The sequence below is a fragment of the Equus caballus genome, chromosome 10, assembly GCF_041296265.1.
Source record: "Equus caballus isolate H_3958 breed thoroughbred chromosome 10, TB-T2T, whole genome shotgun sequence".
NCBI classification, from domain to species: domain Eukaryota; kingdom Metazoa; phylum Chordata; class Mammalia; order Perissodactyla; family Equidae; genus Equus; species Equus caballus.
The window spans coordinates 20051806-20078256 of record NC_091693.1 but is presented as its reverse complement, the minus strand read 5'-3'; the positions used below and the strand labels follow the sequence as shown (position 1 = coordinate 20078256).

The window sequence follows — 26451 nt, the reverse complement described above, 5'->3', positions numbered from 1 at the left end:
CCCCGCCGCACCTCCCCATAAAGAAAGGGGTCCTTCTCTCATCTGGGTCTGTGCTGCTGTGGCGGTGGGAGGCGGGGGCTGGCACAGGGTGGCATGGGCGGTCAGTGGGAGGAGCTGAGGGGCCCTGCTCACCGCTCCCCACCCCCCAGGTCACGGTCCTGGAGGCAGACAACAGGATCGGGGGCCGCATCTTCACCTACCGGGACCCAAATACGGGCTGGATTGGAGAGCTGGGAGCCATGCGCATGCCCAGCTCGCACAGGTGAGGCCTGACCTGGCAGCCAGGGCGACGCGCCGGGGCCACCTCCAGCCCCACCTCCAGTGCCCGGACTCAACCAGATCCCCACTTCCATCCCCACACCCCTGCCGGCCCGAACTTCAACACCGACCCCAAACCGAGCCCGCCATCGAGTCGAGTCTAGACTCAGACTTCAGCTCCATCCTCTTCCTACTGTCAACCTCACCATCTCCCGGCTCCAGCCCGACCACTGGCGGCCTGATTTCAAATACTCAGGCCAAGCATCTAGCCAGACCCCCAGTTAGCCCCTCCCAGCCCCTCCAGACCCCCAGTTAGCCCCGCCCAGCCCCTCCAGATCCCTAGTTAGCCACGCCCAGCCCCCTGCAGGCCTCCAGCTCTACCTCCCCTGACCCTGGTCCTTTCCTCGTCCCAAGCCCCCATCCCGCCCAGCCTCTGTCCCCATTCCCACTTCAAACCTAGTGAAAGCAAGCCCCCCTCCACACCCCATCCTAAACCAGTCCTGCCCTCAGCCTGCCAACCTGGCTCCCATTCCATTCCCGTCCCCGGCACCAATGACCCCAAATCGAGCCCCGCTCCAGCCTCATGCCCATGCCCAGCTGCCCTACGTGCCCCCTTCCCTTCCCCGAGCCCCGGTGGGCAGACGGGCCTCCTCCTCCCCGCCCCCCCCCCCCCCCCCCGCCCGGCCTTCACCAGCCTCTCCCGCCCTCAGGATCCTCCACAAGCTCTGCAAGAGCCTGGGCCTCAACCTGACCAAGTTCACCCAGTACGACGAGAACACGTGGACGGAAGTGAACGGCGTGAAGCTGCGGAACTACGTGGTGGACAAGATGCCTGAGAAGCTGGGCTACAAACTGTGCCCTAAGGAGAAGGGCCACTCGCCGGAGGAGATCTACCAGATGGGCCTGAGCAGGGTAGGCCGGCCGGCCCGCAGCCCTGCTCCTCTCCGCGCTTGGCGGGCCACGCTCCACGCTGATGCCCGTGCGCCCTCGTCCTCTCGGGACCACGGCCCAGCCTCCTCCCTGGGCTGGTCTTCCTTCTCTCCCTCCTCCTGGTCTCCCCATCGCTGGCTCTTCCATCTTTAGTTTCCCCGCAGACAGTGCCCATCCCCAAAGCGCCATCAGCCTTTGGTCTCTGATCCCCGTCTCCCCCCACGCTGTCCTGGACAACCTCACCATTCCAGGCCTCTGCTGTGAACCTTTGATCTGCAGGCTGATGTCTTCCAGACCCTTCCCCTGAGACCCGGACCTATGTCCATCTCCCCCTGGCCATTCCCCGGGACCCTCCAGCTCCCACTAAGCTCAGCGTTTCCCCCTAAACCCACTCATACTCCCGGGTTCCCCCATCTCACAGTGGCCCCATCACCCCCCAAGTCACGAGGCCAACCCGCACATGCCATCCTTGATCCCTACCTTCCCCTCCCCCTGTCAGTCGTCAGCCACATCCTTCCTGCCCAACTCTCTTGAGTTGGGGACCTCTCTGTCCCCACAGCCTCGGCCCCAACTCATCCCCCATCCTCTCCTCTGGACCCTCAGCCTGCCCCTCCCCTGTGCACAGCCCCCCAGGGCTCCCCAGTACCTCAGCCTCGGGTTCAAGCCCTGAGCAGTCTGGCATCTCCCACCCTGCTAGCCTCATCTTCTCTCCTCCAAGAAATTTTTGTTACGCCCCACAGCCTTCATGGTGGCCCCAACCCCCCGGCTCTGGACTCCTCGTACCTGCTAGGCTTGGTCATCTGCACCCACACCTACACCCATGTGCTTGCTGCCTGCCCTGCCTGGAGGCCTTTTCCCTTTCCCACCCAGGGAACTCTGGCCATCCCTCAAGAACCAGCTCCCATGTCCCCTCCTCCAGGAAGCCTTCCCTGATGTCCTCAGGGAGGAGCTGGCCTTGCCTCCTCTGGGAGCTCCTAATTGCCCATTTCCCCTCAGGGACAAGGGTGGGCGCCAAGTCTGGGCCATTTCCTTGCCCTGGCACGCCCTGTTCAGGGAGCCTAGGGCAATGCGAGGTGAAAGGTGAGTGAGTGAGTGAACAGGCACATCCTTCGAGGGTTTCTTGGCCACAAGGGAGAAGCCAGGTGGACAAAGAAGAGGGCAGCGAGGCTTCCAGGAGGGGACAAGACTTGAACAGAGCAGCGAAGGATGGCCACTCGTGTGCCAGGCTAAGATGAGGCAGGGGGAGCCAGCGTGGTGGTGGTGGGGTGGGCTGGGGGAGGAGAGGCGGCCACAAGGCTGGTCCAGGCACTGGACGCTGTGCTGTAGGACCTGAGCTGCTGTAAGAGATGGTGACCAAGGGGCCAGCAGGGGCCTCAAACGCCAGGGTGAGGACTGGGACTCTGGCTCCCGGTGCTGGGGAGCCACGGAGGGCTTCGGGCAGGGAAGGGACCAGTGGACACACCGCCTCAGCAGTCAGGCCCCGTCAGCGCTGACAGGTGGCAGGGGGGACTCTGCCTCTGTGCCCACAATGATCGAGGTGGCAGATAACCCCTGAGCCCCAGGAGGACACAGCACTGGCTGAAACAGACAGGACCCCTGCCTGCACGGAGCGCACGGGCCAGTACAGCTATAAGCCAAATAACGCCCAGCCCGGATGCGTGCGACAGTGTCTGGGTGGCCGAACACCCGGATGAGGGCCATTAACGACTCGGGAAGACTTCCCAGGGTGGTGACAGCGGAGTCGCAGCCAGCGGAGAGCGGGGCTGAGTGCACAGCATGGGCGGAGGCCTTGGGCCTGAAGAGGACTGGTCCCTGGGGCCCGTGGGCAGGAGGGGGAGGTGAACCCTGGTCTGGACTCCCCGCGCGGCGTCCGAGGTCCTGTCCCCTCAGCTCAGCGCCGCCTGCTTGTTCCACCGCAGGCCCGCAAAGATTTCGAGACACTGGGCTGCAAACAGGCAATGAAGAAGTTCGAACAGCACACGCTCCTGGTGAGAGGGGGGGCCTCGCGGCGCTGCCTGAGAAGCAGGACAAGGAGGGTGCCCGTGGGCTTCGGCCGGGAGGGAGTCAGAGCGCAGGGACCCGGCCCCCAGGCCTGCCACCGCCTCCCGTCTGACCCGGGGCTGGACAGTCCGCCTCTCAGGCTTCAGCTTCCCTCAACTGTCACAAGAGGGGGGACCGGATCGTGAAGGACCGGGGACCATACCAAGCCCACGGTGGTGTCCCAGAACCGAGCGGCTCGGCCGGGCCGGGGGCCGGAGCGGGCAGGTGCAGCCTGCCTGGGCCCTGACCCGGGTGCGCCGTCCCCAGGAATACCTCCTCGGGGAGGGGAACCTGAGCCAGCCGGCCGCGCGGCTCCTGGGAGACGTGATGTGCGAGGACGGCTTCTTCTATCTCAGCTTCGCCGAGGCCCTGCGGGCCCACACCTGCCTCAGCGACCGGCTCTGGTGAGGGGCGGGCCGGCGGGCGGAGAGACGGGCGCCCGGGCGGCCGCACCCTCCCGCATCCCGGGGGCCCGGGAGGGACGGGTAGGAAGGGTCCCCGGAGGCGGCGTGGCCCCGGGCAGAGGCGGGCTCCCGCGTCCCGCAGTTCCCCGCTCCCCAGCCTGGGGGACGTCGGGGCCAGGCGGGGGCGGGGCGGCACTAGAGGTGAAAACCAGCCCCGGGCGGCTGGGGGTGGGCGCTGGGGAGGGGGCCCTGGGGCGGGGCAGGGCCCGAGAGCCCGCGTCACCTCCCGCCCGCCCGCAGGTACAGCCGCATCGTGGGCGGCTGGGACCTGCTGCCGCGCGCGCTGCTGAGCTCGCTGTCGGGGCCGGTGCTGCTGCACGCGCCGGTGGTGGCGCTGAAGCAGGGGACGCAGGGGGTGCGCGTGCACATCGCCACCTCGCGCCGGGAGCGGAGCATGAAGGCCCTGGAGGCCGACCTGGTGCTGCTGACGGTGAGCGGGCCGGCGCTGCGGCGCATCAGCTTCTCTCCGCCGCTGTCGCGCAAGCGGCAGGAGGCGCTGCGCGCGCTGCACTACGTGGCGGCCACCAAGGTGTTCCTGAGCTTCCACCGGCCCTTCTGGAACGACGAGCACATCGAGGGCGGCCACTCCAACACCGACCGCCCGTCGCGCCAGATAGTGTACCCGCCGCCGGGCGAGGGCGCGCTGCTGCTGGCCTCGTACACGTGGTCGGACGCGGCGGCCACCTTCGCCGGCCTGAGCGTGGAGGACGCGCTGCGCCTGGCGCTGGACGACGTGGCGGCGCTGCACGGGCCCATCGCCTACCGCCTGTGGGACGGCAGCGGCATGGTCAAGCGCTGGGCGGAGGACCCGCACAGCCAGGGCGGCTTCGTGGTGGAGACGCCCAAGCTCTGGCGAGCGGAGGACGACGACGGGCCGGACTACGACTGGGCGGTCCCCTACGGCCGCATCTACTTCGCCGGCGAGCACACGGCCTACCCGCACGGCTGGGTGGAGACGGCCGTCAAGTCGGCGCTGCGTGCCGCAGTGCTCATCAACAACCGCGTCAACCGCGGGAACGGGCAGACGCGCGCGATGCCCAGCCACCCCAAGTCCGAGTGCGACTTGGAAAAGGGGGAGGAGCCCCACCATCCGGACCTACGTATTTTGGACGCACCGTACGTGACCGACAAGAGGACCCAACATTAAAGTATTTTTGGAAAAAGCCGTGGTCCTGCCCTCTCCCTGGCTCTGTCGCTTCCCCCATGTGCATGGAGCAAAGCCACTAGCCCTCGCGGTGGAAGGGGCTGCGCCCTCCTGGAGTCCCAGAGGCTGTCCTCCTTCCTGGGCAGTGTGGGGCCGAGAAGAGGAGCGGGACGGACACTCTGCACCGCTCGTAAATGGGAACCACGGGGCGCAGCCGGCTGTCACCACACAGAGGGGTCCTGACGCAAGTAACAGAAAGCCCGACCGACAGTGGGTTAAACACGAGTTTATTTTTCTCACGTAACAAGAAGTGGCAGGCTGGGTCCCCAGAGTGCGCGCAGCTCTGCAGGCCCTTCCATCTCGGTTAGGACCAGGATGTGTCCCCGCACAGCTGCCAGGTGGTGGCCATACCCCATCCTCATGCCTCCAAATGCCCCAAGCTCCGGCAGCTAAGGGAGTCCTGCCTCCACAAGCCCCTACCAGTCACCCCCAAGGGACCTCCTCTTCCGTCTCATCGGCCGGGCCAGGGTCATGTGGTGAGACGTCGGTTCCGCAGAGCGGCCAGGGGGACCATGAGCCACCACCCCCTCCCCATCTAGGTCCAAGCCAACGTGGCAGCCTCCTCCACCCACACGAGGCCAGCTGGACACGCGGAGTGTCAGCTTAAAGGAACCAGCTCATCAGGAGGGCGCAGGAGGCCCCCTCCCCCCCCCCCCCCCCCCCCAGCCTCCGGGAGAACCGGGACGTGGGGCGGGAGCTGGATAAAGTGCTTGTGCTGGGCAGGCCACCGCAGGCTGAGCTGGGTTAGGAGTTGGCGCCTTCCTCCTCCTCTTCTTCCTCCGGCAGGATCTCCAGGCTGCTGTCCGGTTGCGCTGCTGTGTCCGCGGGGGGAGGCGGGGCCGGTGGGGCCCGGGTGGGCGACAGCGGCAGTGGGGAGACAGAGGGCGAGGGGCTGCAGGGCTCTGCGGGCGGCACCAGACCCAGGACCTCCTGCACGTTGTGGGGCAGCTCCTGGAAGGTGGGGGGGTGGGGAGCGAAGTCAGAGGTTTGCTGGCCGGGGAGGCTGGCGGGAGGGGTCGGGACTCACCGGGCAGGCGGTCAGCTGCCGGTAGAGGGCCTCGGCCCGCGTCAGCACGTCCTCCACGCTCAGCTTCATGGTCAGCTCGTTGATGTGCTGCGGGAGGGGGTGGGTCAGGCTGCCCGCCGGCGAGCACTCAACCACCCCCGGGCGCCTACTCTGCCTGTGCTGGGGATGCACCGGAGGAAGACAGACCGGGCTGCCCCCTGGGGGTCGTGGTAGAGTTGGGGCATGGGGGTGCACGCCGGCTCAGGCTGCTTGACAGATGCAGGGCCCCGTGAAGGGGCAGGGCCCCGAGCTCCACCCCGCGGCCGGCGGCGGTAATGCACCGGGGGAGGGACAGCCCCCCCGCCCCCCCTCCACCAGTGTGAGGGCACAGCCTGGAGTCAGGGCTAAGGCTGGGCTAGGAGAAAACAGACCCCACCTCATGCATGAGGCCGTGGTGCTCACAGCTTAGTTGTTTGCAGTACTTTCAACAATTCTAAGTACCTATTACTGCAAGGTACAGACCGTGGCGTGGCACACTGCCAGGCTCCGGGTTCACACCTAGACGTGTCCTGTCCACTGCAGGTGAGGATGGGCAGGGAGATGGCAGGGACCCGGGAGGGTGCCAGGGCCTCACCTTGAGGATTTCGTTGGAGCCGAAGCCGGAAAGCATGAGGGTGTCCCGCTCCATGTCCAGGATGGCGCAGGCCACCAGCAGGTGCAGATTGGGGCCGGGAAGCCCTGTCCACAGCACCTAGGGGTGCCGGGGGGAGGGGTCACGGCCCAGCCTCTGCCTGAGGTCCCCCCAGGTCTGCCCCCCCCACCTCCCAGGATAGCTGGTGAATTTCTCCTCCCTCGCTGCCCTCCCAGCCGAACAGGCTGGCCCACCTCCCACAGCCGGAGGACATCCGGGAAGGGGAATTCTCTCTTGAACCAGATGAGCAGCCACCGGAAGCAGAAGCAGAGAGAGCCGGAGTCCTGGGAGTCTGGAGGGGCAGAGGAGTGGGAGGCGTGGAGCTCAGCAGAGAGCAAGCTCACAATCAACACCAATCTCACTTCAGTTCACAGTGACGCTCGAAGCAGCATCGGGGCCGTGAGAACCTCACCACCCGGGCAAGGAAGGAACTCCTGCCAGCATGGGAAGGCTTCAGACCGAGACACGGATGCCCGCTGTCGACAGGAACGTCTCCCATCCCATCTGCCAGACGAGGTGGGCTAGTCCCATGGCTTCCACTCGCCCGTGGAAGGGATGCCCAAGCACCAGAACACTCGGGGGAAAAATGAAACCTAGTCAACACCCCGTGCTGGAGGCGGCGTGAGGAAGCTGGCACTCGTGTCTGCTGCTGGCAAAAGGGCAAGCTGGTGGAACTTTCCAGGAAAGCAGGGATGGAGTCAAACATTTCAAAAGCTACAAAAACATGTCCTGCCCTAGAAACAATTTCACTTCTTGAAATTTAAACTAAAGAAATTATCCAGACTGTACTCATCACCATGAAAAACTACAAATAAAATGTCCAGCGGGTCAGGTTAAACCTATTCTTGTACATCCTTTTTTCCTTTCTTTTTCTTTTCTTTTTTTCTTTTTGGGAGGAAGATTGGCCCTGAGCTAACATCCACTGCCAAGCCTTCTCTTTTTGCTGAGGAAGACTGGCCCTGAGCTAACATCTCTTGCCAGTCTTCCTCTATTTTGTGTGTGGGACACCACCATAGCATGGCTTGATGAACGGTGGTAGGTCCGTGCCCAGGATCTGAACCCACGAACCCCACGCCATTAAAGTGGAGCACATGAACTTAACCACTATGCCACTGGGCCAGCCTGTCTGGTACATCCTTAAAATGGACAGAACACCATGCAGCCAGTAAGAGTGAAGGTTTAGAAAACTGTCAACAACACAGGAAGGCAGCTAATGCCCCAGGGCTCCGGAAGCGGCCCGTGCTTCCTTCCTAAGCCTCAGTTTCCCCTTCAGTGAAGTGGGCCAGCTCGCCCTCCCTCCCCCAGGGCGATCCTCAACTTCAGGAGAGAAACGCTCACAAATAAGTTACCTTACCGTCATCTGCACGCAAAAGAGCAATACCATGAATGGCAGCTTCCACTGTCTTTTCTTTATCTGAATTTCCAGCATTTTTCATGTTGAACAAGTAACGAATAAAAATTTTAAGGCCGGAATGCAGGAGTCCCGGCCCCAGGAGCACAGGAACCGGTTTCCAATCCCGGGCTCAAGCTGAGTGGAGACAGGAAGCGGAGCCGCCCACCCGCCGAGGGACATACCCAGGAAGTCACAGAGCGGCGGGTCCAGCACCCTCAGCAGCAGCAGGAGTTGGCCCAGTTGCCGCTTCATCGTCTCCTGACTCTCCTCGAAGTTCCCGTGCTGCGGGTGGGGCGCCCAGTGAGGACGGACCGAGCCCTCGAGGGGGCCCATCTCCCTCCCCCCGCCCCGAGCCTCACCACGAGCTCCATGAAGCCGCAGAAGCACCAGAAGGCGTCCACCTCGTTCTGAATGACGTAGAGGATCGGGGAGAGGAGGTCACTCATGCCCTGGACGTAGCCTGGGGGGACACGGGGTCAGGGCACAGCTGGGGCCCCCAGCGCACCCCGAGGGGAGGGAAGGCCCGGCCCCAGCCCCTCCCCGGCCGGCACCCACCGAGGTCGAAGTGGTACATGCAGTAGGTGAGGAGGATGTCGCTCAGCAGGCCCAGCCCGGGGTTCTGGGGACCCTCGTAGAATTTGTTGGTCCTATCGGTGCGGCTCACGTCTCTCTCTGTAGGGACGGGCGCAAAGGTGACAAAGCTGCGGGGCCACCAGCACAGCTCCCAGCCCTCTCGTCGGCAAATCCCAGGTGGGTGGGGGCTGCTCCAGAGACCGCCTCGAAGGCTCTCGAGTGAGGTACTGTGCTTCATGCTCCCAGCTCACCACGTCCTCCCAGCCACCGACCGTTACTCCACCACCCACGGATGGGGAAACTGAGGCCCAGGGAGGTAAAAGTCCTTGCCCAGATCTCACAGTGAGCAGATGGCAGATCTGAACCCAAGGAGCCTGGCTCCCCGCACCCCTCCTCGTGGATGGCCCTGCTCTGCTCTTGGCGAGGCCAAGAGGCAAGGACTCCCCGGGCCCTCCCTGCCCACCCGTCTACCGCCTGTCTCCCGCCTGCCGCCCGGCCCCGCGCACCAATGAGGCTGCGGTATCCATGCAGCAGCGAGTTCCTGCGCTCCTGCTCGGGGCTCACGGATTTCCACTGCAGCTTCATGCGGAAATACTCGTCCCTGAGTGGTGGCGAGAGGCGAGATGTGAGGACACCCCACGGGGCGGCACCCAGGGAGCGCCTGGACACCCCACCGCCTCATCCCTCAGCCCAGGTCACGGCCTCGGAGCCCCCGGTCAATCTTCCCACTGCCCCCGCTTCCCCTTTCTGACATCGTACAACACGGAACGCCCTGGGGCTTCTGTTGAAAGTCCGTCACCCCCAGGGACGGAGAGCACCGGGGGACGGGACCAGGACACAAGGCAGGGGCACAACGTACACCAGGAGTGAGGCAAGGTGGGCCCCAGGGGTTTAGGAAGCCCGCCGCCAGGGGTCATGGAAACGGTATGGCGCCATGATGCAAACAGTGATGGAGACGGGCCTGGCCCGTGTGCCTCCGTGTCCCCTGTGCGTGGTCGGTGCCCCACACACGGCAGGCTGGCAGCCGACATTTGGGGAGCAAGCCCCTCTGTGCATCTGTGAGGTACTGGGCGCCACGCTGGCCACTGGGACACACTGTGGGTCAAAACCTCCAACGGACTTGGGAGGCGGGAGGCTGGGGCCTGGCAGGGCGGGGGCCGCACTCCTCACTCACGTTTTCTTGCGCATGTGGGCCTTGTGCTCCTCGGCCGAGCCCTCCCAGCTGAGGTACCCCAGGAGGAACTTCCAGGCCTCGCGCCTCAGGCCGGGGCTCAGACCCTGGGGGCAGAGCGGGGCGGGCAGCTCAGCGGGGCCTCCCCCACCCCTGCCCAGGCCTCCCCACCCACTCGGCACCTCACCCCTGAGAAGATGCGGGCTTTCAGCGCCGGGACCTGCTGCAGGCGGCCCTCGGGGCCCACGTGGCGGGCCCACTCCTCCTCCGTGACCGGAGGCGCCCGCTCCACGGCCGGCCGCGGCCCCAGCTCCACCTGCGGGACACAAGGCAAGTGAGCCGGGGGCTGGGCCGGCCTGCTGGGCTCCTGTCTTGGGGGGACCCCACAGCACTCCCCAGCCTCCTCCCAGGCGCCGTCCACGGCAGCTCAGAGCCCCTCATAGCGCAACAGACGCTTAACGCTCAGGGTGGGAAGCGTCTCCATCGCTGGGTCAATGACAAAGTCACCTCCAAGTCAGGAAAGGCCTCCCAGAAATAACAGGTCCCAGGCACACAGGCTGTGAGCACTTTCCGCAAAGTCACTCAGCAACCCGAAGAGAAAGATGCCATTCCTATCCCCATTTTACTGAGGAGACTGAGACCCAGGGAGATGCAGCCACGTGCCCAAGGTGACACCCAGAAAACAGTGGGGTCCACCCTGATACTCACACAGGAAATGACCTCGAACCCAGGCTCGGGCTCGTCCTCGGGGGGCGGAGGAAGGTCGGGGGACGCCCCCTCCGGATGTGGCTGCAGGGCTCCCCGGAAGAAGTTGGTCACTCGGGAGAAGCCGCCGAAGGTGGTGGAGTAGGGGTCCTGGAGGAAGCGCTGGGGACAGGGCCGGGGGCGTCACAGCCCGCCCCTCCACCTGCCCCACCCCTCCAGGCCCCGCCCACTGCGCTGCCCGCCCCGCCCCTCCACGCCCCACCCCCGCCTCCGCTGGCCCTGGGACTCACAGACACCACGTTGGAGCTGTCCTGGTCAAAGAGCTGGAGCTGGTGGAAGGAGCTGGAGAGGGCCGAGGAGTCGTGCGGGAAGACGAGGTAGAGGCGGGAGTCCTGCGGGGAGCTGGGGAGCAGACCGCGGTGACACTCAGGTGGGGCCTGCGTCCTGCGCGGTCCAGGCCGCCCCACCTGGGTTCCCGCCCCCTTCAGTGGCAGCGTCCCACCCCTTAGGAATCCCTCCCCTTGGGCCTGTGACCAGAGCTGGACCCCAGCCGGGCACACGACCCAGGGCTGGCCTGGCCAGCGAGGGGCCATGGGATGCTGCTGGGATCTCTCCATCCAGTGGGGCTGCTGGGGGCCCAGAGAGTGCCACCAATTCGGAAAAAGAGCGGTTCTTTCCACCACCCCAGGGCTCGGGTCCTGGCCGAAACCAAAGTCCCCTTGGCCTTGGCAGTTAGCCTGTCCTGCTTTACATCCGTCTCAGTTGTGTCTCTCATGGCCCTGGGGCCAGGCTGCAGCCGTGGAGGGACAGAGCGGGCGCTGGCAGAAGGCTCACCTGGCCAACAGCAGGTAGCGGCTGAGGACGCGGAGAAGCGCTCGGGTGCCCCCGCGGTGGAAGTGCAGGGCGGGCAGCGAGCCTCCGGCCTGGGTCACCAGGACCAGGTAGGCCCAGCTGAGGCCCGGCTTGGACCGGCGGATGGACTTGAGCTCCCCCAGACTCACGGAGAAGGCCCAGGAGCCCCGGGGGGAGCTGGGCTCCGCACCTGCGGGGAGGGCGCAGTGTCAGGAGCTGGGGAAGAGCCCGAGGGGGCACCGTCGGCTCTGTGAGCCCACCCCCACCTTGAGCCAGCCCCAGGCCCCCTCTGGGAGCTCTAGGTCACCTCCCGTTTCCTTGGAAACACAACCGAATCTATCAATCAGGCAGGGAGCCGGGGGGACATGTGCCTGCTCCAGAATTGCCCCCGGCTGCCCTCACCAGAGGCCCCTCACCTGTCCCCTGCCTCCTGCCCGCCTCCCCTCCCACCCTCCCTGCACTGCAGACCCCACACTCGAGCCACAGCTAAAGTCTGTGATTTGCGACACACGCCCCGTCCGCTGGCCTGGCCTGGGCTGTTCTCAGTCGGGACAGAAAACTCCAAGTGTCCCTCGGAGCCAGGCTCCTGTCCCTGGAGGCTTCCCCAGCCCCTAATGGGTGCCTCCCCTGGTGCCCCCAGCACCTGGTGTGACTCCAGGGTGGCCCAATCACCCTGCACCTGGTGCCCGCACGGCCTGGAAAGCTTCAGTGGCAGGACTCATGGGGGAGAATGCCCACAGCCAATCAGGAAGCCCAGCGGGACGGGGGAGGCTGCACACCCCGGAGACGTCCTGGGCCAGGGATGGGCCTGCATCCCATCTGCTCTCCGGCGACAGGAAGGCCAGTGCCGGGTGGCCATCTTGACTGTGGGCCGCAGAGCCCGTGCAGCCGTGACCCTGAGGGTGAGACCTGTCTCCCTCCACCCGCCCCTGGGGCACCGCTCAGCCCACCTCTCGTGGGCTCTGAGTGGCGGGCCCGGGGCCGCACGGTGCTGATGACGGCCCAGTCGGGTTCATAGCCGGGGTCAAAGGTTGGTTCCTCCTCCGAGGTGCAGGAATCACTCCCGCTGGCGTCCTTGGGGGAAGAAAGGAAAAGAGTGAGGGGGCTGTGGCTTCAGAGTTTCTAGATTTGAGCTGCGAGGCCACCCTGGAAGGTAGCCCCATTGAACAAAGAGGGAAACTGAGGCACAAAGAGAGCACAGCACTTGCTTCGGGTCACCCTGCACAGCCAGGGACTGGGACCGGGCCAGGACTCAAAGCCAAGTCTCATGGTGGCTCTAACCAAAACACCCCACGTCAGGAGCAGAGAGTTAAGCAGGAGCCACGGTGCTCTGCAGCCAGACTGCCCGAGGTCATGGTGCTTAAAGGAAGTGGTCGGGAGTCACCAGCGCAGGTCGAATCTGAACCCACTTCACATAGCCTGGGCCGGCTAGAATAAGGACAGGGAATGACAAGTGTGGGTGGGGACGCAGAGAAACCGGGACCATTCATAACAGTTATGAACGGGACGGTTCATAACAGGCAAGACGCAGAGAGAGCCCAGCTGGCCGCCAAGTTGACAGAAAAAAAAGAAACGTGGTCTAGCCACATAATGAAATATTACTGAGCAAAGAAAAGGAATGAAGCATTGAGAGATGGTACAACGCAGACGGACTTTACAGCACCCTAAGTCAGGAAGCCTGTCACAGGAAACCACGCATTAGAGGATTCCATTTATACAAAACGTCCAGGATAAACAAATCTAGAGAGACGGACAATGGATCGGTGGTCGCCAGGAGCTGGGGGAGGGGGCTGGGGAGCGAGCGACTGCTAATGGGTACAGGCTTCCTTTGGGATGATGAAACGTTCTGGAAATTAGACAGTGGTGATGGTTGCAAAACCTTGTGAATACTAGAAACCATTGGGCTAAATACACTAGGGAAATTTTAAATTTTACCATAAAATTGAGTTTTACAGTCAGTGAATTCTATCTCAATAAAAAAAAAAGTAGCCGCCTCCCAGGTCGGTATGAAAATCACCAGGTGCCCAGCTCGGGGCTGGCGGTGGCTGCCGGGTCCTGAGCTCAGCGGCCTGCTGGGCAGATTCAGGGGAACCGGGCAGAGGGTCAGAGTGCAGTAAAGGCCACAGTGCTGGCCACGGGCCATGCGGGAGGACAGGGAGGGGACAAAGTGTGTGAGGACTGTGGCAACGGTGAGTCCATTCCCAGGCTGGTGTCCCCTCCCCTATGGCAAAGGCCAGAAAGCTGAAAACTACATTTCCCAGACTCCCTTGCAGCCAGAGTTCCAGACACAGGATAGAGTCTACCAATCAGATGCACTCAGATCCGGAAAGTGGGAACCAGGTAAGGGCCACTTCCTGCCCTTTGGCTGTGTTAGGCTGACGAGCAAGGAGACATCTCTGTCTTCATCTTCTCGCACACAGAGAGGAAACTGGGGCCGTCAGGGGGCCAGCCCAGTCTTCCAGCGCCTGGTCACTAGCTTTGTGGGGGCCGAGCAGCGGCTTTGGTGTGTTCTTGAACTGGACAGCTCCAATGACGGTCCCATTTCCCCACCACCCCTGTTTTGACAATGGTGGCAGCTCCCCTGGCAGGTCAGCTCTGCAGCGTCAGGCCTGTTCCTCCAGCCCTTGTACAACTTCTCTAAGCCTCCGCTTCTTTGTGTTTAATCTCTTATGGCTGAAAGCAACTGGCATGATCTGTGACTCCCGCAATGAAGCCAGAAGGCCCAGGCTGTGGGGCTACCCAACAGCCATTTCTGCTGCTACTTCCAAGATGAGAGGCCCTCCCACCGCAGATGTGGAGCTCTCCCAATATCTGCTCACCCAGCCTCCCCTGCAGCTCTGAGTGGCCTAGGGACCCCACCCTGGCCACTGGGAGCTGACAGGACATCTGTGGGGCACTCGAGGAAGGGAGATTTCTGATCAAAAGGCAGCTGCAGGAGAGAACACTCTATTCGGGCTAGCCTTTGGGTGCTGTTGGGGGACGACATGGTGTCTGGAGCTGTGGCAGCCAACTAGGGCCATGAGGGGACGGCCAAGGAGAGCCAGGGACACCTGTCCACACAGCTGCCGAACCAGCCCTGGCAAAGCCACCTCTGCCCTTTGTGTTTGGTGACATGAAGGATTCAACCATTTCATCAACGTTTACACAGTGTAACGATAGTTAATAGTGCTGTTTATCAGATACTTGCAGCTCTCTGTTTCTTGGGCACATGGCAAGATCACAGCTCACAGAATCCAACTGGTTGGGTGGAGCCGTGCAATTAGTTCTGGCCAAGGGACATATCACTTCCAAGATGGACTGTTTAACTGTGAGGACAAGACCTCTAGAGCTCTCTTTCCCTCTGCCACAACGAATGGCAACTTTTAAGATGGTGGCTGCTCTAGCGGCACGCTTCCTTGAGTAATCGTGATGAGCAGAGCTCCCTGGCCAAGCTGCAACACACATACAGAGCAGGCAAAAACAATCCAAAAGGCTGGAGCTCCAGCAGCCCTTCTGGGCCAAGAGGCAGCCTTGAGGATGGATGCCACATGCTAAGGATGGCAGAGCAAAGATGGAAGGAAACTGGGTTGTTGATGACCTGTGAACCTGTACTGCTGACTTCCGGGTTTTTTAATAGAAGAGAAATGAGCTTCTATCTTGCTTAGGCCACTGATATTCCTATTTCTATTACGCATGGCCAAATGCAACTCCTAACTGCTATAGATGGCTTCCGGGAAATCTCTTGCTTTCCCTGATGAGAAAGACATATGTGATTGTCACCCTGCTTGCCCCCTTCTTCCTGCCATAAAAGGCAGATGCAATGGCTGGAGGTGAAACAGTCACTCAAAGGCCACTGGGACAAGAGAGGCAGGGTCCCAGTGACCCAGGCCCTGATGTCATCAACCAAGGCAGGCAGTCCCACACCTCTTGGAGTCTCGTGAGATAAGAGAAACTTCTGGGTAAGCCCCAGTGGCCTACTGGTTAAGTTTGGTGCACTCCACTTTGGCAGCCTGGGTTTGGTTCCCGGGTACGGACCTACACTGCTCATCTGTTGGCAGCCATGCTGTGGTAGTGGCTCATGCACAAAAATAGGAAGACTGGCAACAGATGTTGGCTCAGGGCAAATCTTCCTCAGCAAAGAAAAAAAAAGAAAGAAAGAAAGAAAGAAACAAGCTGTTTGCCTAACCCGTCAGCCGGGTATTGTGTTCCTTGGAGCTGAGTATATCCTGAATGCATATGTGCCCTTTCCGCTGAAGCTCGTCTCAGTGGGTTTCTGTTATTTGAAAACCAGAGTGTCAAGGAGGACAGCAGTATTCTCAAGAAAGGCACTCAGGTTGCCTGCGAAGTTAGTGAAAACTCAGGATCTTGACTGCTTCTTCGGAATCTCCACTTGTGCCCCGCCCCCCCAGATCATCTGACCCCACAGCCCCAGCTGAGGCTCCTTCTTCTCTCCCTGATCCCTCACACCGGCCTCCTCCCTGACCTCCCAGCCTCCAATCTCCGTCCACTCCATCCTTTGGTCCACCTCTCACATGACCCCCAAAGGGGCAGTCCACACCCACATCCTTCTCCTCCCACATTTCCCAAGGGCCCCAGGACAGGGTCGGAGCTGCTCAGCCCAGCACTTCAGGCCCAGCCACCTTCCCAGCAAACCCCTGTTCAGAGCACACCACTTCCCCCCATGCCTGGCAACACACTTACCCATGCCACCCCTGAAACACCCTCCCATCCCCATATCTCTCGAGTCCCAGCCCAAACGTGTGCTCCCCGGGGAAGAGGCGGGGCTCTGGAAGCAGAGCGTCTGGGTTCCAACCCAAGTTCCAACAGCTCCTAACTTTTTTGGGCTTCCTCTCATTGTGCCTCACTTTCTCAAAAAGGGAATGGGGATGAGGGCTTAGGCAGGGTCTGGGTTGGACTCATCTCTGGGTCCCAGCAGAGGAGGCCTCAGGAGGCATCTGGTAACAAGATCCTGTACAGGGGGAGGAAGGGTCCTGGCACAGGGGAGTGAGCAGCCTCAGTTAGGTCCTGTTCCCCCTCCGGACATGATGGCAGGACTGGCCCAGAGGAGATGCCACACCCCTTCAAGTTCTTACGGGCTGACAGCCCGTGGATGCAACCTGGCGGGGCTCTCCCAAGAAGCAAAGGGGTGAGAGGGCAGCAGTCCCCAGGGCCACGGATCTTGGGGTGTCTGCTTGCTTTCTACGAAGGGGCATCTTCAGCCCCATTAAACAGAGAGGAGGGGGCTAGAAAGGCACGAGCTCCCAGCCAGGATCACACACGCCCCTAGGGGAGGTCTGGGATTGTTCAGGTCCTTCAACTGCCTTCCACTGCCTGGATCCAGAAAAACGCAAGAAGTGAGGGGGGAGGCGAGGGAAGCCTACCTTCTTGGAGAAGAAGATCTGGGTGGAATCTCCAGCCTCCTCTACAGGAGCCCAGTGCAGGAGAACATCGTTGTCCTGAAGGAAGGAGGGAGGGGTTAGAGGAGCTCCCCTCCAAACTCCTTCCCCGTTCTGGACCCTCAGCCTTACGAAGCCCCCCCCCCGCCCCCCCCCTCCCGCCTCTAGTCCGCACACCCAGCCTTCCTGAGGTCGCATCGCTGACTTCCAGGCCCCACGCTCCTATAGAGGCCGCCTCCATCCCGCTCCGGGCCTGCCCGAGCTCTGCTCCCTGCCGGCCCACCTTCTCCACGACGCGGATGACGCCCGCGATGAGCGAGTCCGGGTCTTGGTGCTTCTTGGCACTGGTGTGCAGGTACACGCCGCCCTTCTCAAACACCACCTGGAGGCGGGAGCCGGTGAGGGGCGGGGCCCGGGGCCAATGGGAGCGGGCGCGGGGAGGAGCTACCATAAGGGGGCGGGGCCCGGGAGGAGCTACCCCCCCCGGGGGCGTGGCCCTGGAGGGAGCCAATGGGAGCTGGCCCGGGGGAGGAGCTATCCCCAAGGGGCGGGGCCCAGAGGACGCTTACCGAAGGGATGGGGCCCCGAGTGGTGAAGCCTCTACGACAGCCATGCGTTGGGGGCTAGGTGGTGGAGAGGGGGCAGAGGGGGAGAAGGAGGGAGGGGGAGAAGGGGGCAGTAAATTCCGAAGGGGGCAGGGCCCAGAAGAGCATCACAGCAGCCCCGAGGGCGGGGCTAAAAGATAGGGTCTCCCTAGGGCAGCGGAGGGGAGGCTGACAGCGCGTTTATAGGGGAATGGTGTGTTTGCTAAGGAGCTGCCGGCCTCCCAGGACCCCGGCACGGCCAGAGGGAGAAGCTGGCCACCGGAGTGGGGCGCTGCGCATCGACAGAAGCGAAAGAACCCGTCCACACTGCTTACCCTGTAACCGGCTCCCTCCATAGCTGCGGCCCGGGCCCCACTGCCCCGGCCCCCTCCTTTTCCGGGTCAACATGCGGTCACATCCGGATGGGAGACTCCCCTCAAGCCGTGACAGTGGTCGCGCCCTTGCCTGTTCTGGGACGGGAGTGGGTGTAACCATCTTTCAGAATCGGGTGGTTGAACTTGAAGCACGAGGGTTGAAGTCACATGGCACAGACGCCAAGGGTGGAGCGGGCCGGCAAGAGTGCGCAAGCGCAGTGCTGTGGCCGTCACCACGAAGTAAACAAGGAGTCCAAGAGCTCCACCCCCTCGCTCATGCTCCCTCGGAAACGCCTACTTTTTCTCCATATTGTGTACTGGCATCGAAGCCAAAGAGATGCCATTTTGCTCAAGGGCACGGCTAAGGCCGGTCCGCTGCGGCCATGTTAATGCGGGGCAGTCCCATCTCTGTGCGGGGCGCTCCAGGGCGGGGTGGGGGAGGGTCCTGGAAAAGAGAAACGGATAAAAGAAAAGGTGAGAGGAGCTGTACGTCACAAGAGGCGCTGAGGGACTCGGGTTAACGGGATGAAGCCGTCAGTATCCCCGAGAACGAAGCCGTTCCAGACGAATTCCTGAGTCACCCTGGGGAGCAAGCGGCCTGCGCCGCCATGTTGAAACTGGGCAACCCGAAGCAGGAAAGGCTGCCATGTTGGATCTTTGCCAGCCTTGGTACTGAAGGGGGATAGGCTGGAGAGACGGGGAGCCCATATACTTTATGGGCAAATGATGCCCGCTGGCTGCCGTGTCATCAACGGGAAATGCTTTCCTCCCCTTCTGTGGGAGAGGTTGATGACGGGTGAGGGACCTCAGGTCTCTTGGCTTAGTTTACGGTGGTCCGAAGTGGGCGAGTGTGGGCGGCCATATTTCTTAGGGGCAAATCCTGATGGTCTAGGCTTGTTTCCGGGCAAGCTGAAGCCTTTCTTTCAACCATCTTTCTTATGGGCGCCCTGCTGTCACCTTTGCCCCGCGGTGGCCCCGGGAAGCCCCGCGGCCGCCATCTTGGTCTCGGGCGGCTCGGATCAGGGAGGCGGGGCGTGGCGGTGGGGAGGGGCCAGCCGCGCGGAAGTGACGCGAGGTCCCGCCATGTCTTTTGCGGGCGGCGACGGCGCCGGGCCGGCCATGCTGGCTCCGGGCACGTGAGTGGAGGCGGCGTTGTGAAGCGCGGTGTGGGGAGGATTTGGCCGTCCCGAGGAGAGGGGCGCTGGGAGGGCGAGCGGCTCCTGGGAGGGGAGTGGCCTGCGTAGATCAGAGGGCAGAGATCGCCCAGCGACGCTACGCGGAGCGCTGGAAAGGGGTCTCCCGTAGGCATCGTCGTGTCTGACCCGAGGCAAATCCTCGATAGCCTTGTCCTCCAGCCTCCAGACCCACTGGGGTCCTCCCCTTGGCCGTGGACCATGTCCGCAGGGTCGGGGGGTTGCTTGGGGGGCCTCGGGGTGCCCCTCACCCGTCCAAAGGCGGGACTTCCGGTCCTGGGCCCCCACCTGGGCGGGATTTCCTGTTTTCATCCTGGAGAAGTGGGTCCTCCCTGGACCCCTGGCCGAGGTGGGGAGGTCTCTGAGCGGGGGAGAAAGACCCCAGACAGTCACCCCGGCTCCGGCCCCGGGGCGCATCCTCGCGTTCCTCCCATCTGCGAGTAGGGGGCCAGTTCCAGTTTGACAGGTGATGGGAGGGGGGCTTCACCAGCATCCCTCACTCAGTGGGGCGCTCACCCTCTTTCCTCGCCTCTTCCTGGGCTCAGTTTCCTCCCCTCCCCTCCTCACTGCATCCTGAGAGGCCAGTCTCCTTACCCCCCATCCCCCTCCCGCGGGGACAGGTCTCACCTCCTCCTTTCCCTCATCTTAAGTTCCTGCACTGAGGGGGGGCTCCATCTCTCAGTTCCTTGGAGGATGCAGGACTTCCTCCAGGAGCTGAAGGCGCGGGAGGAGTCCCCAGGTCTTGGCTCTCTCCGGGTGGGTAACCAACTCCAGAGAGCCCCCAGGCCTTGCCAGAGAGGCCTGCCTGATGCCCTCCTCTTTTTGGCCCCTGCCTCCTCTTTGAGGTGGGGGACCCTCCCGTTTCACGCTTTTCAGCCCTGTGGCTCCTCTAAGATCAGGACAGAGAGGAGTTCAAGCCTAGCGTCCCAAGGAAGTGAGAGCGCCAGGTCTGGCTCTGCTGGGCTGTGCGACCTCAGACCAGTCGTTTCCCCGCCCTGAGCCTCAGTTTCCTCTTTCATGAACTGGGGGTGAGCCCAGGAGTGGCTGTGAGACCCTGAGCGCCCCCCAGTTCTGTGGGGTTTGGAGTCGGGCAGTTAGCAGATTCAGCCCCACTGGTGCCCTTTCTGGCTGTGTGCCTTCTAGCCAGTGCCCTGAGCTCTCTGGGCCTCGCTTTCCCCATCCGGACTAGGAGATTATAAATCTTTCCTCCTAAAGGAGAGGGGATGGCAGTCGGGATTCAGAACAGGCTCTGCATCCAGATCCAGGTGGGGCGATAGCTGCTCCCTCACCGGGTTGGTGAGACGGTGCGATGAGGATGTTGAAGACACACTCGGGGCCCTGCCTGGCTCGAGGGAGGTGTGGGATGAACCTGCCTCGGGGTCTGTCGGGAGCGGTGCTGCTGTCTGTGGCTCTGTGCCCCATGAGCCTCTGTTGTCTCGCTTGTGAGGGAGCAGCCCCCACCTTAGGGGGCTAGAAGGAGGGGAGGTGACAGGTGCAGAGTCCCTGCACCGAGTAGGTGTTCAGCCAGCACTGGCTTCTGGGATCATGAGTTGCAGAGGAAATCAAACTACGACGACCCTGGCGGGCTGGGTCACAACTCTGCTTGGATCCCTTGAGTGATGGGGTGCCTACTGCCTCCCCAAGGAGGGTCCTCAGCTGCCCAGCAGCCCTGGCTCAACCACTCTGTTTTACAAGGGAGAGAAAGTGAGGCACAGAGAGGGCCAGTGAATGGTCCAAGGTCACACAGCGCGTTTGAAGACAGTCAGGGCCTGAAGTCAGCTCCCTTGCCCCTTGCTCGTCTCACATCCTAAGGAGATGCCTCCAGCATTGTCTGCTTAGGGCTGACCTATCCTAGGGACACAGATCCCTGACCTCGGGCTGCCCACAGTCTGATGGAGGAGGCAGATGGAGGTACAGCTGTCACGAGCTCAGTGACATGAGCTGTAATGGAGGTAGCCCAGGGCATTGCGGGTCTTGGGAAGGCACCTGGCCCATCCTGGGTGATCCAGGGAGACGTCCGGAGGAGCTGCAGGCCCAGGGTCTCGTAAGAAGCCCAAAAGCTTCACGGCTGGAGCTCAGGCGCAGAGGGCAGCTCGAATGGCATGTTCTGCTCTGGCTGCTCTCCGAGGCCGGCCACGTGCTGGGCTGGGGCAGTGGCTCGGAGACAATCGACAGGCTGCCCTTGGAGGCTCCCACACCAGCTGGGGAGAAGGACGTGGTCTAGACAGCATTCCCCAGAGGGACATGTGCTAGAATGGGGGTCGCTCAGACTTTGTGGGAGTCCCGGGCTGGGGGGCTGCTTACGCACTAGCCTGAGCAAGAGAGTGACAGGTAAATGGAGAACAAGTGGTCCGGGTGTAGGGTGTAGGGGGACCGCCCTCACCCAAGGCCTCAGGCCTCAGAAGTGGAGAAGGCCGTGAGGCTGGGGCAGGGCCAGACCACGCAGGCCCTTTACTGCCAGGCCAAGGGGCTGTGACCTTGTCCTGGGGGTGCTGGGGAGAGGCAGGGTCATGGCCGCGTGTGGAAGGCCCCCTAAGGGGCCAGGCCGGTGGCTGGGAGGTGGGGGTGGTGGGTGGGATGGGGTGGTCCGGGGCAGCAGCATGCAAGAGAATTGTCGGACAAGCCACACATCTAAGTTCAGATTTCCTATAAGCCACATTAAAAAAGTACAAGGAGAACAGATGAAGTGCACTTCCCTATACATTTTATTTGGCCGGTGTAGCTCAGATGTCATTTCCACACGGAAACGCCCTCAGATTGCTAATGAGCTATTCCACATCCTCCTTTTTTTGCGCCGAGTCTTCAAAACCCCGTGTGGATTTCACACTCCCGGAACCTCTCGTTTTGGACCGGCCACATCTCAAGTGCTCCTCAGTCGCATGTGGCTGGTGGCTCCCCTCTTGGACAGGGCAGAGCCAAGAGGAGAGACCGGGGCTGTGTGGACGAGGCAGGGCGGGAGCGATGGGGCTCGGGGTTGAGGATGGCGCCCCAAGGTCTGGGTGTGGAGGAGGCCCCGGGGGAGTCTCGGGTTTGGGGGAAGATGCTGAGCGCAGCCAGGACAGGTGGACACGGGGCTGGGTGGGGTGGCGTGGTCCGCCAAGCCTCAGCCCCCCATGTCCTGCTCTGCCCCACAGGGCGCGGATGGCATCGGGGCGCCCCGAGGAGCTGTGGGAGGCCGTGGTGGGGGCTGCCGAGCGCTTCCGGGCCCGGACGGGCACGGAGCTGGTGCTGCTTACGGCTGCGCCGCCCCCGCCACCCCGGCCGGGCCCCTGCGCCTATGCAGCCCACGGCCGTGGGGCCCTCGCCGAGGCTGCCCGCCGCTGCCTCCACGACATCGCCCTGGCCCACAGGGCTGCCACCGCCGCCCGGCCCCCCGTGCCCCCACCAGCGCCACAGCCGCCCAGCCCCACCCGGAGCCCACCCCGGCCTGCCCTGGCCAGGGAGGAGGATGAGGAGGACGAGGACGAGCCCACGGAGACCGAGACCTCTGGGGAGCGGCTGGGCGTCAGTGATAACGGAGGTGAGAGGTGCGGTGGGCAGGGGCTGGGGAGGCCCAAGGCTTGGCAAGTGGCCTTTGTGATAGGTTTTCCTGGAGGGTAGGACTTGCTGGTCCCTGAGTCCTGCTCTGTGGAAGCTGCCGTCTCAAAGAGGCTGGGGGCCAGGTTGGCTGGCCTGTGACCTGCTGTGTGACCTTGAGCAAGTCACTTCCCCTCTCTGAGCCTCGGTTTTCCTGACGCTGTGTCCTGGGGTCAGCTCTGTGCTGGGAGGTGCTGGGCACAGACCCAAAGCCAGCTCGGGCCCTTTTCTCGAGGGACAGCCAGTCTGCCAAGGAATTAGTGTCCTGACAGGGGGCAGTGTCTTGTGGAAGCCGTGGGGTGGGAAGGGGCCTCCTCAGCTGGGAGCATGAGCAGGGCAGGAGTTGTTCCCAGATCTGGGGTGCCTAATGCCTGTGAGGACCAAGATAGGAGTTAAAGAGGAGTCAGGGATGCAAGCAACAGCCGAGGCGGCCATGGGAGGGAGCACCTGGCTGTTTGGGGGGAATCTGGAGGTTGGCTGCTTCCTAGAGACTGGACTGTAGCATTAGGGCTTTGAAGAGTGTGTAGGAGTTTGGGGGTGGTGCTCAGTAAGTATGTGTTGCTTGTTACTGTTACTACAATGGCTGGTTTCCTCACTGTTGCTGGAGAAAACCCGAATTGGGTTCAGGGCACAGACTGTGGAGCCCCGTGGGCTGGGTTCAAATACTGGTGAGGCTGCTGTTGGCTGTGGGACCTGGGGCGAGGGACTTCACCTCTGGGTCCACATTTGCCAAACAAAGATCGTAATTGCCTCCTTTCTCTCAGCCTGTATTTTAAGTCACTTCCTCCTAAACCAGTCTTACAGATTTCATGTCAGTCCAGCCAGTCGCTTTTACCTGAGGGTGTAAGAGAGAGACAGAAACTGGATTTGGTTCTGTCGGTGACCAGGGGGAGGGTGTTGGAGGCAGACGGAATGATAATTCTGGAAGCCCTAAGGCTCGCAAGGGCCTGGCCAAATCAGGGAGTGGGCAGGCGATGGTAATGCTGGAGTCCAGGGCACAGGAGTGTGGCGGGGACCCAACTGGCCGGGGCCTCTCACGCCGTCCACAGGGCTCTTTGTGATGGACGAGGATGCCACGCTCCAGGACCTGCCCCCCTTCTGCGAGTCGGACCCCGAGAGCACAGATGGTGAGTGTCCCCACTCCTGGGGGGGCTGGGACGAAGGCAGGGACAGAGGCTGAAGTCCACCCTCTCTCCCAGACGGCAGCCTGAGCGAGGAGACCCCCGCCGGACCCCCCACCTACTCAGTGCCCCCGGCCTCAGCCCTGCCCACCCAGCAGTATGCCAAGTCCCTGCCCGTGTCCGTGCCCGTCTGGGCCTTCAAGGAGAAGAGGACGGAAGCGCGATCGTCAGACGAGGAGAACGGGCAGGTGCGGGCACATGGGAGGAGGGGAGGGGGGGTGGCGGGAAGGGCTCAGAGCTGCCTCCTCCAGGAAGCCCTCGGGCCTAGCTGCCTGGCTTCACGGGGTTGTTCTTCCCCTCCCTCTCTCGAGGCAGGTCCTGTGGCCAGAGCCCTGCATTTTTAACTGTTGCAGCCTTATCACGTGTCCCAGTGCCTTGTGGGGAAAACCTCCTCTCGTTTCCAGAAACAGCTCCATTTATAGAATCCGGGCAAGGCACAAGTACTCTGGTGTCCCCTCCAGATGAGGACCCTGAGGCTCAGAGGGGTCGGAGCACCTTCCATCCCCACCCCACACATTCCTGGCCCCTCCTGGAAGTTGTCCCCCGCCTTGTCCTCTGTTCCTCCCACACGACTCTACATGAGGAGTCCTGGGCTGGTGTGGGTGGGTCCTCCTTGCCCGTCACTGAAGCTCCCTGAGGCAGAGGGGAAACCGAGGCACTGAGAGTTCATGTCACTTCCCTGGGACCTCTGCCTAACTGTTTGGGGCAGAATGGGAACGGGGACCCAGCTTCCTTTCAGAAAGGAGTTACAGCCTGCGAGGGAGGAGGCCGTGGGTGCCCAGGGCCCCCCTCCTAGGATGCCTCCGTGTTGTCGTTTACACGCTGGACCTGGCAGGTCCAGCGGCTGCTGCTATGTTGTTTGCTGCTGGTGCACTCGCCGCTGATCTGTGAAGCGGGGCACCGCCTGAGTGCTGGGCTCCGGTCCAGCCTCTGCCGCTGGCCTCTCCCATTCTGCTGGGGGCCAGGCCGGCTCGGGGTGACCGGGCCTATAAGGGAGGTGGCACTAGGTGCTAGGACTGCAGGAAAATGCCAGGACCCCTCCCCAGTGGAGGCCGACACGGAGGGGGATCCTTTCTGTACAGCGCTGGTGAGATGACAGTCGCCTTTCTTGAGCGATCACCGTGCTGACTGTCTCAGACCCCGTTCTCAGCCCCGTTTTTCGGAGGGGGGACGGAAGCCTAGGGAAGTGAAATCCCTGTTGACAGCTAGTCGGTGGCAGAGGTCTGATGGGAACGTGACTGAATCCCAGTCCCATATCCTGGGATGCCAGGCCCTCTGGGTGCACCCAGCCGTGATGGTTGAGAAGGAACTGGAGCGACGGGGGCCAGGCGGCTGTGCCTGCTCATAGGTCCAGGCCAAGAAGGGGAGGAGAAGGGCAGGAGGGCTTCCTGGAGGAGGAGGTGTCCGAGTCGAGAAGAACGCTACGTGGAGCAGGACAGGGTGAAGGGGGCCTTGGGCATCGCAGGGGCCCAGGGCGCAGCCGCTGCTGACCCCGTCCCGTGCCCGCAGCCCTCCTCGCCCGACCTGGACCGCATCGCGGCGAGCATGCGCGCGCTGGTGCTGCGAGAGGCCGAGGACACCCAGGTTTTCGGGGACCTGCCGCGGCCGCGGCTCAACACCAGCGACTTCCAGAAGCTCAAGCGGAAATACTAAGGCCCCGGGAGCGCGCTGCCCGGCCGGCGTCGCCCCGCCCACACTACACCCCCGCCCCGCCCCCGGGGCCCGCCAATCCGAGCCCGAGCTGGGACCGGCCCCCGGCGGCCCCACCGCCCTCCGGCCCCGCCCTCCTGCGCCGAGCCGGCTCCCTGATTGGGTCTGATCGCCGCTCGCCCCGCCCGGCGACAGGCTTTCTCCTAAGGGGTTGGCTCGCTCCCCGGTCGGGGCGGGGCTAGTTCTAAGCCCTGAGCGGGTCTCCTCCGTCGTTTTCTGCCTAGCAACAAGGGCTTTGCTCCCCCGGCATTGGCTCCTTCCCTGGAAGAGCACAGCCAGGCCCCAGGATTGGCTGGTGGCCCTCCACTTCAGCCTAGGGAATAGGCAGTTCTTTCATTTGATTGGCCCGAGCCCAGAGGGTTTGGCCAATCGCCAGAGTCACCGTCCGCGCTTCCCTAGTCCCACTGGCTGATTGGCTCCAGCCTCTTGGGGGCGTGGCCGACCCTCCCCCTGCGCCCAGGATTAACCTGTGGCCTTAAATTTACGTTCTTTACACTACTGGGGCTAGGGCCGTTTTGGCCCAAGTCCTGACAACTTGTCCCTGAGGGGGCCACCTCAGGGATGGCCCAGTCCTGTCCCTGCGTCTGACACCGTCTCATTGGTCCCATCCCACAACAGCCTGCCAATCGAAGCCCGTCCTTGCATCCAGGACGGTACCAGCTCCCGCCCCTCTCCCCCCACCCCCACAGGTGCCTTAAAGGGCCCTCGTCCACCCAAGGTGGGGGGCAGGGGGCCTCACTCTCCGGCCCTGGTGTGGGGGAGAGAGTGGGGGGTGGGCATCGGAAGTTGGGAGGGGCGCTCTGAGATTAAAGAGTTTTACCTCTGGCAAATGAGTATGAGGTGTGTTGTGGGTGTTCATTCAACAAACATTTTGTGAAGCCAAGGGATTAGCATCGCCTTGATTTTCAGTGCGAAGCTGGGAGTTGGAATTATTGTCCCCAAATCACAGACAAGAAAACGGAGATTCACGGGGCAGGAGGGACAGTGCCAGCCCTGTGTGACCGTGGAGCTCCAGTCTTGGCGGGGGGTTGGGGGGACAGAGTTGTAATCGGAGTTGGTCTTTAAGGAATCCGTCTCCTGAGAGCACGTGAACCCAAGCAAAGCCGGGAGCCTGCGATTGAGGCCGCGAGTTTCCCCTCTAATATAAGGGTGGAGGTCAGAGAACGGCGAC

General features: G+C 62.7%; 3 protein-coding genes across 7 annotated transcripts in view; 2 read left to right on the top strand and 1 right to left on the bottom strand.

Moving 5' to 3' along the window:
- The window catches only part of IL4I1 (interleukin 4 induced 1), a 37014-nt gene extending 32157 nt beyond the window's left edge, over positions 1 to 4857 (top strand). For all 3 annotated transcript variants that reach the window (XM_023650194.2, XM_023650195.2, XM_023650196.2), the window contains 5 exons: positions 150 to 262; positions 969 to 1170; positions 3108 to 3176; positions 3496 to 3632; positions 3933 to 4857. In XM_023650194.2, the coding sequence (XP_023505962.1) occupies positions 150 to 262; positions 969 to 1170; positions 3108 to 3176; positions 3496 to 3632; positions 3933 to 4839 (1428 nt within the window). In that variant the 3' untranslated portion in view covers positions 4840 to 4857. The remainder of the gene's footprint in view (positions 1 to 149; positions 263 to 968; positions 1171 to 3107; positions 3177 to 3495; positions 3633 to 3932) is intronic.
- A 249-nt stretch (positions 4858 to 5106) lies between these two features.
- TBC1D17 (TBC1 domain family member 17) lies at positions 5107 to 18134 on the bottom strand. Its single transcript, XM_023650188.2, has 17 exons — positions 17582 to 18134; positions 16946 to 17044; positions 16648 to 16722; positions 12238 to 12361; positions 11270 to 11477; positions 10726 to 10837; positions 10439 to 10597; positions 9918 to 10046; positions 9734 to 9837; positions 9066 to 9160; positions 8542 to 8658; positions 8346 to 8446; positions 8169 to 8268; positions 6788 to 6885; positions 6537 to 6653; positions 5924 to 6010; positions 5107 to 5847 (listed from the first exon to the last, which is right to left on the bottom strand). The coding sequence occupies exons 1-17, from the start codon at positions 17600 to 17602 to the stop codon at positions 5641 to 5643; spliced, it is 1953 nt and encodes a 650-aa protein (XP_023505956.2). The 5' UTR covers positions 17603 to 18134; the 3' UTR covers positions 5107 to 5640.
- Positions 18135 to 18162: 28 nt separating this feature from the next.
- On the top strand, positions 18163 to 26114 carry AKT1S1 (AKT1 substrate 1). 3 transcript variants are annotated; one of them, XM_023650191.2, is made up of 5 exons: positions 18163 to 18289; positions 21948 to 22333; positions 23439 to 23516; positions 23589 to 23758; positions 25080 to 26114. In XM_023650191.2, the coding sequence occupies exons 1-5, from the start codon at positions 18267 to 18269 to the stop codon at positions 25221 to 25223; spliced, it is 801 nt and encodes a 266-aa protein (XP_023505959.1). In that variant the 5' UTR covers positions 18163 to 18266; the 3' UTR covers positions 25224 to 26114. The 3 variants fall into 3 exon arrangements, with proteins under 3 accessions (XP_023505959.1, XP_001493241.2, XP_005596470.3); XM_001493191.6 differs by lacking the exon at positions 18163 to 18289 and adding an exon at positions 18662 to 18756; XM_005596413.4 differs by lacking the exon at positions 18163 to 18289 and adding an exon at positions 19129 to 19279.
- The last annotated feature ends 337 nt before the right edge of the window (positions 26115 to 26451 follow it).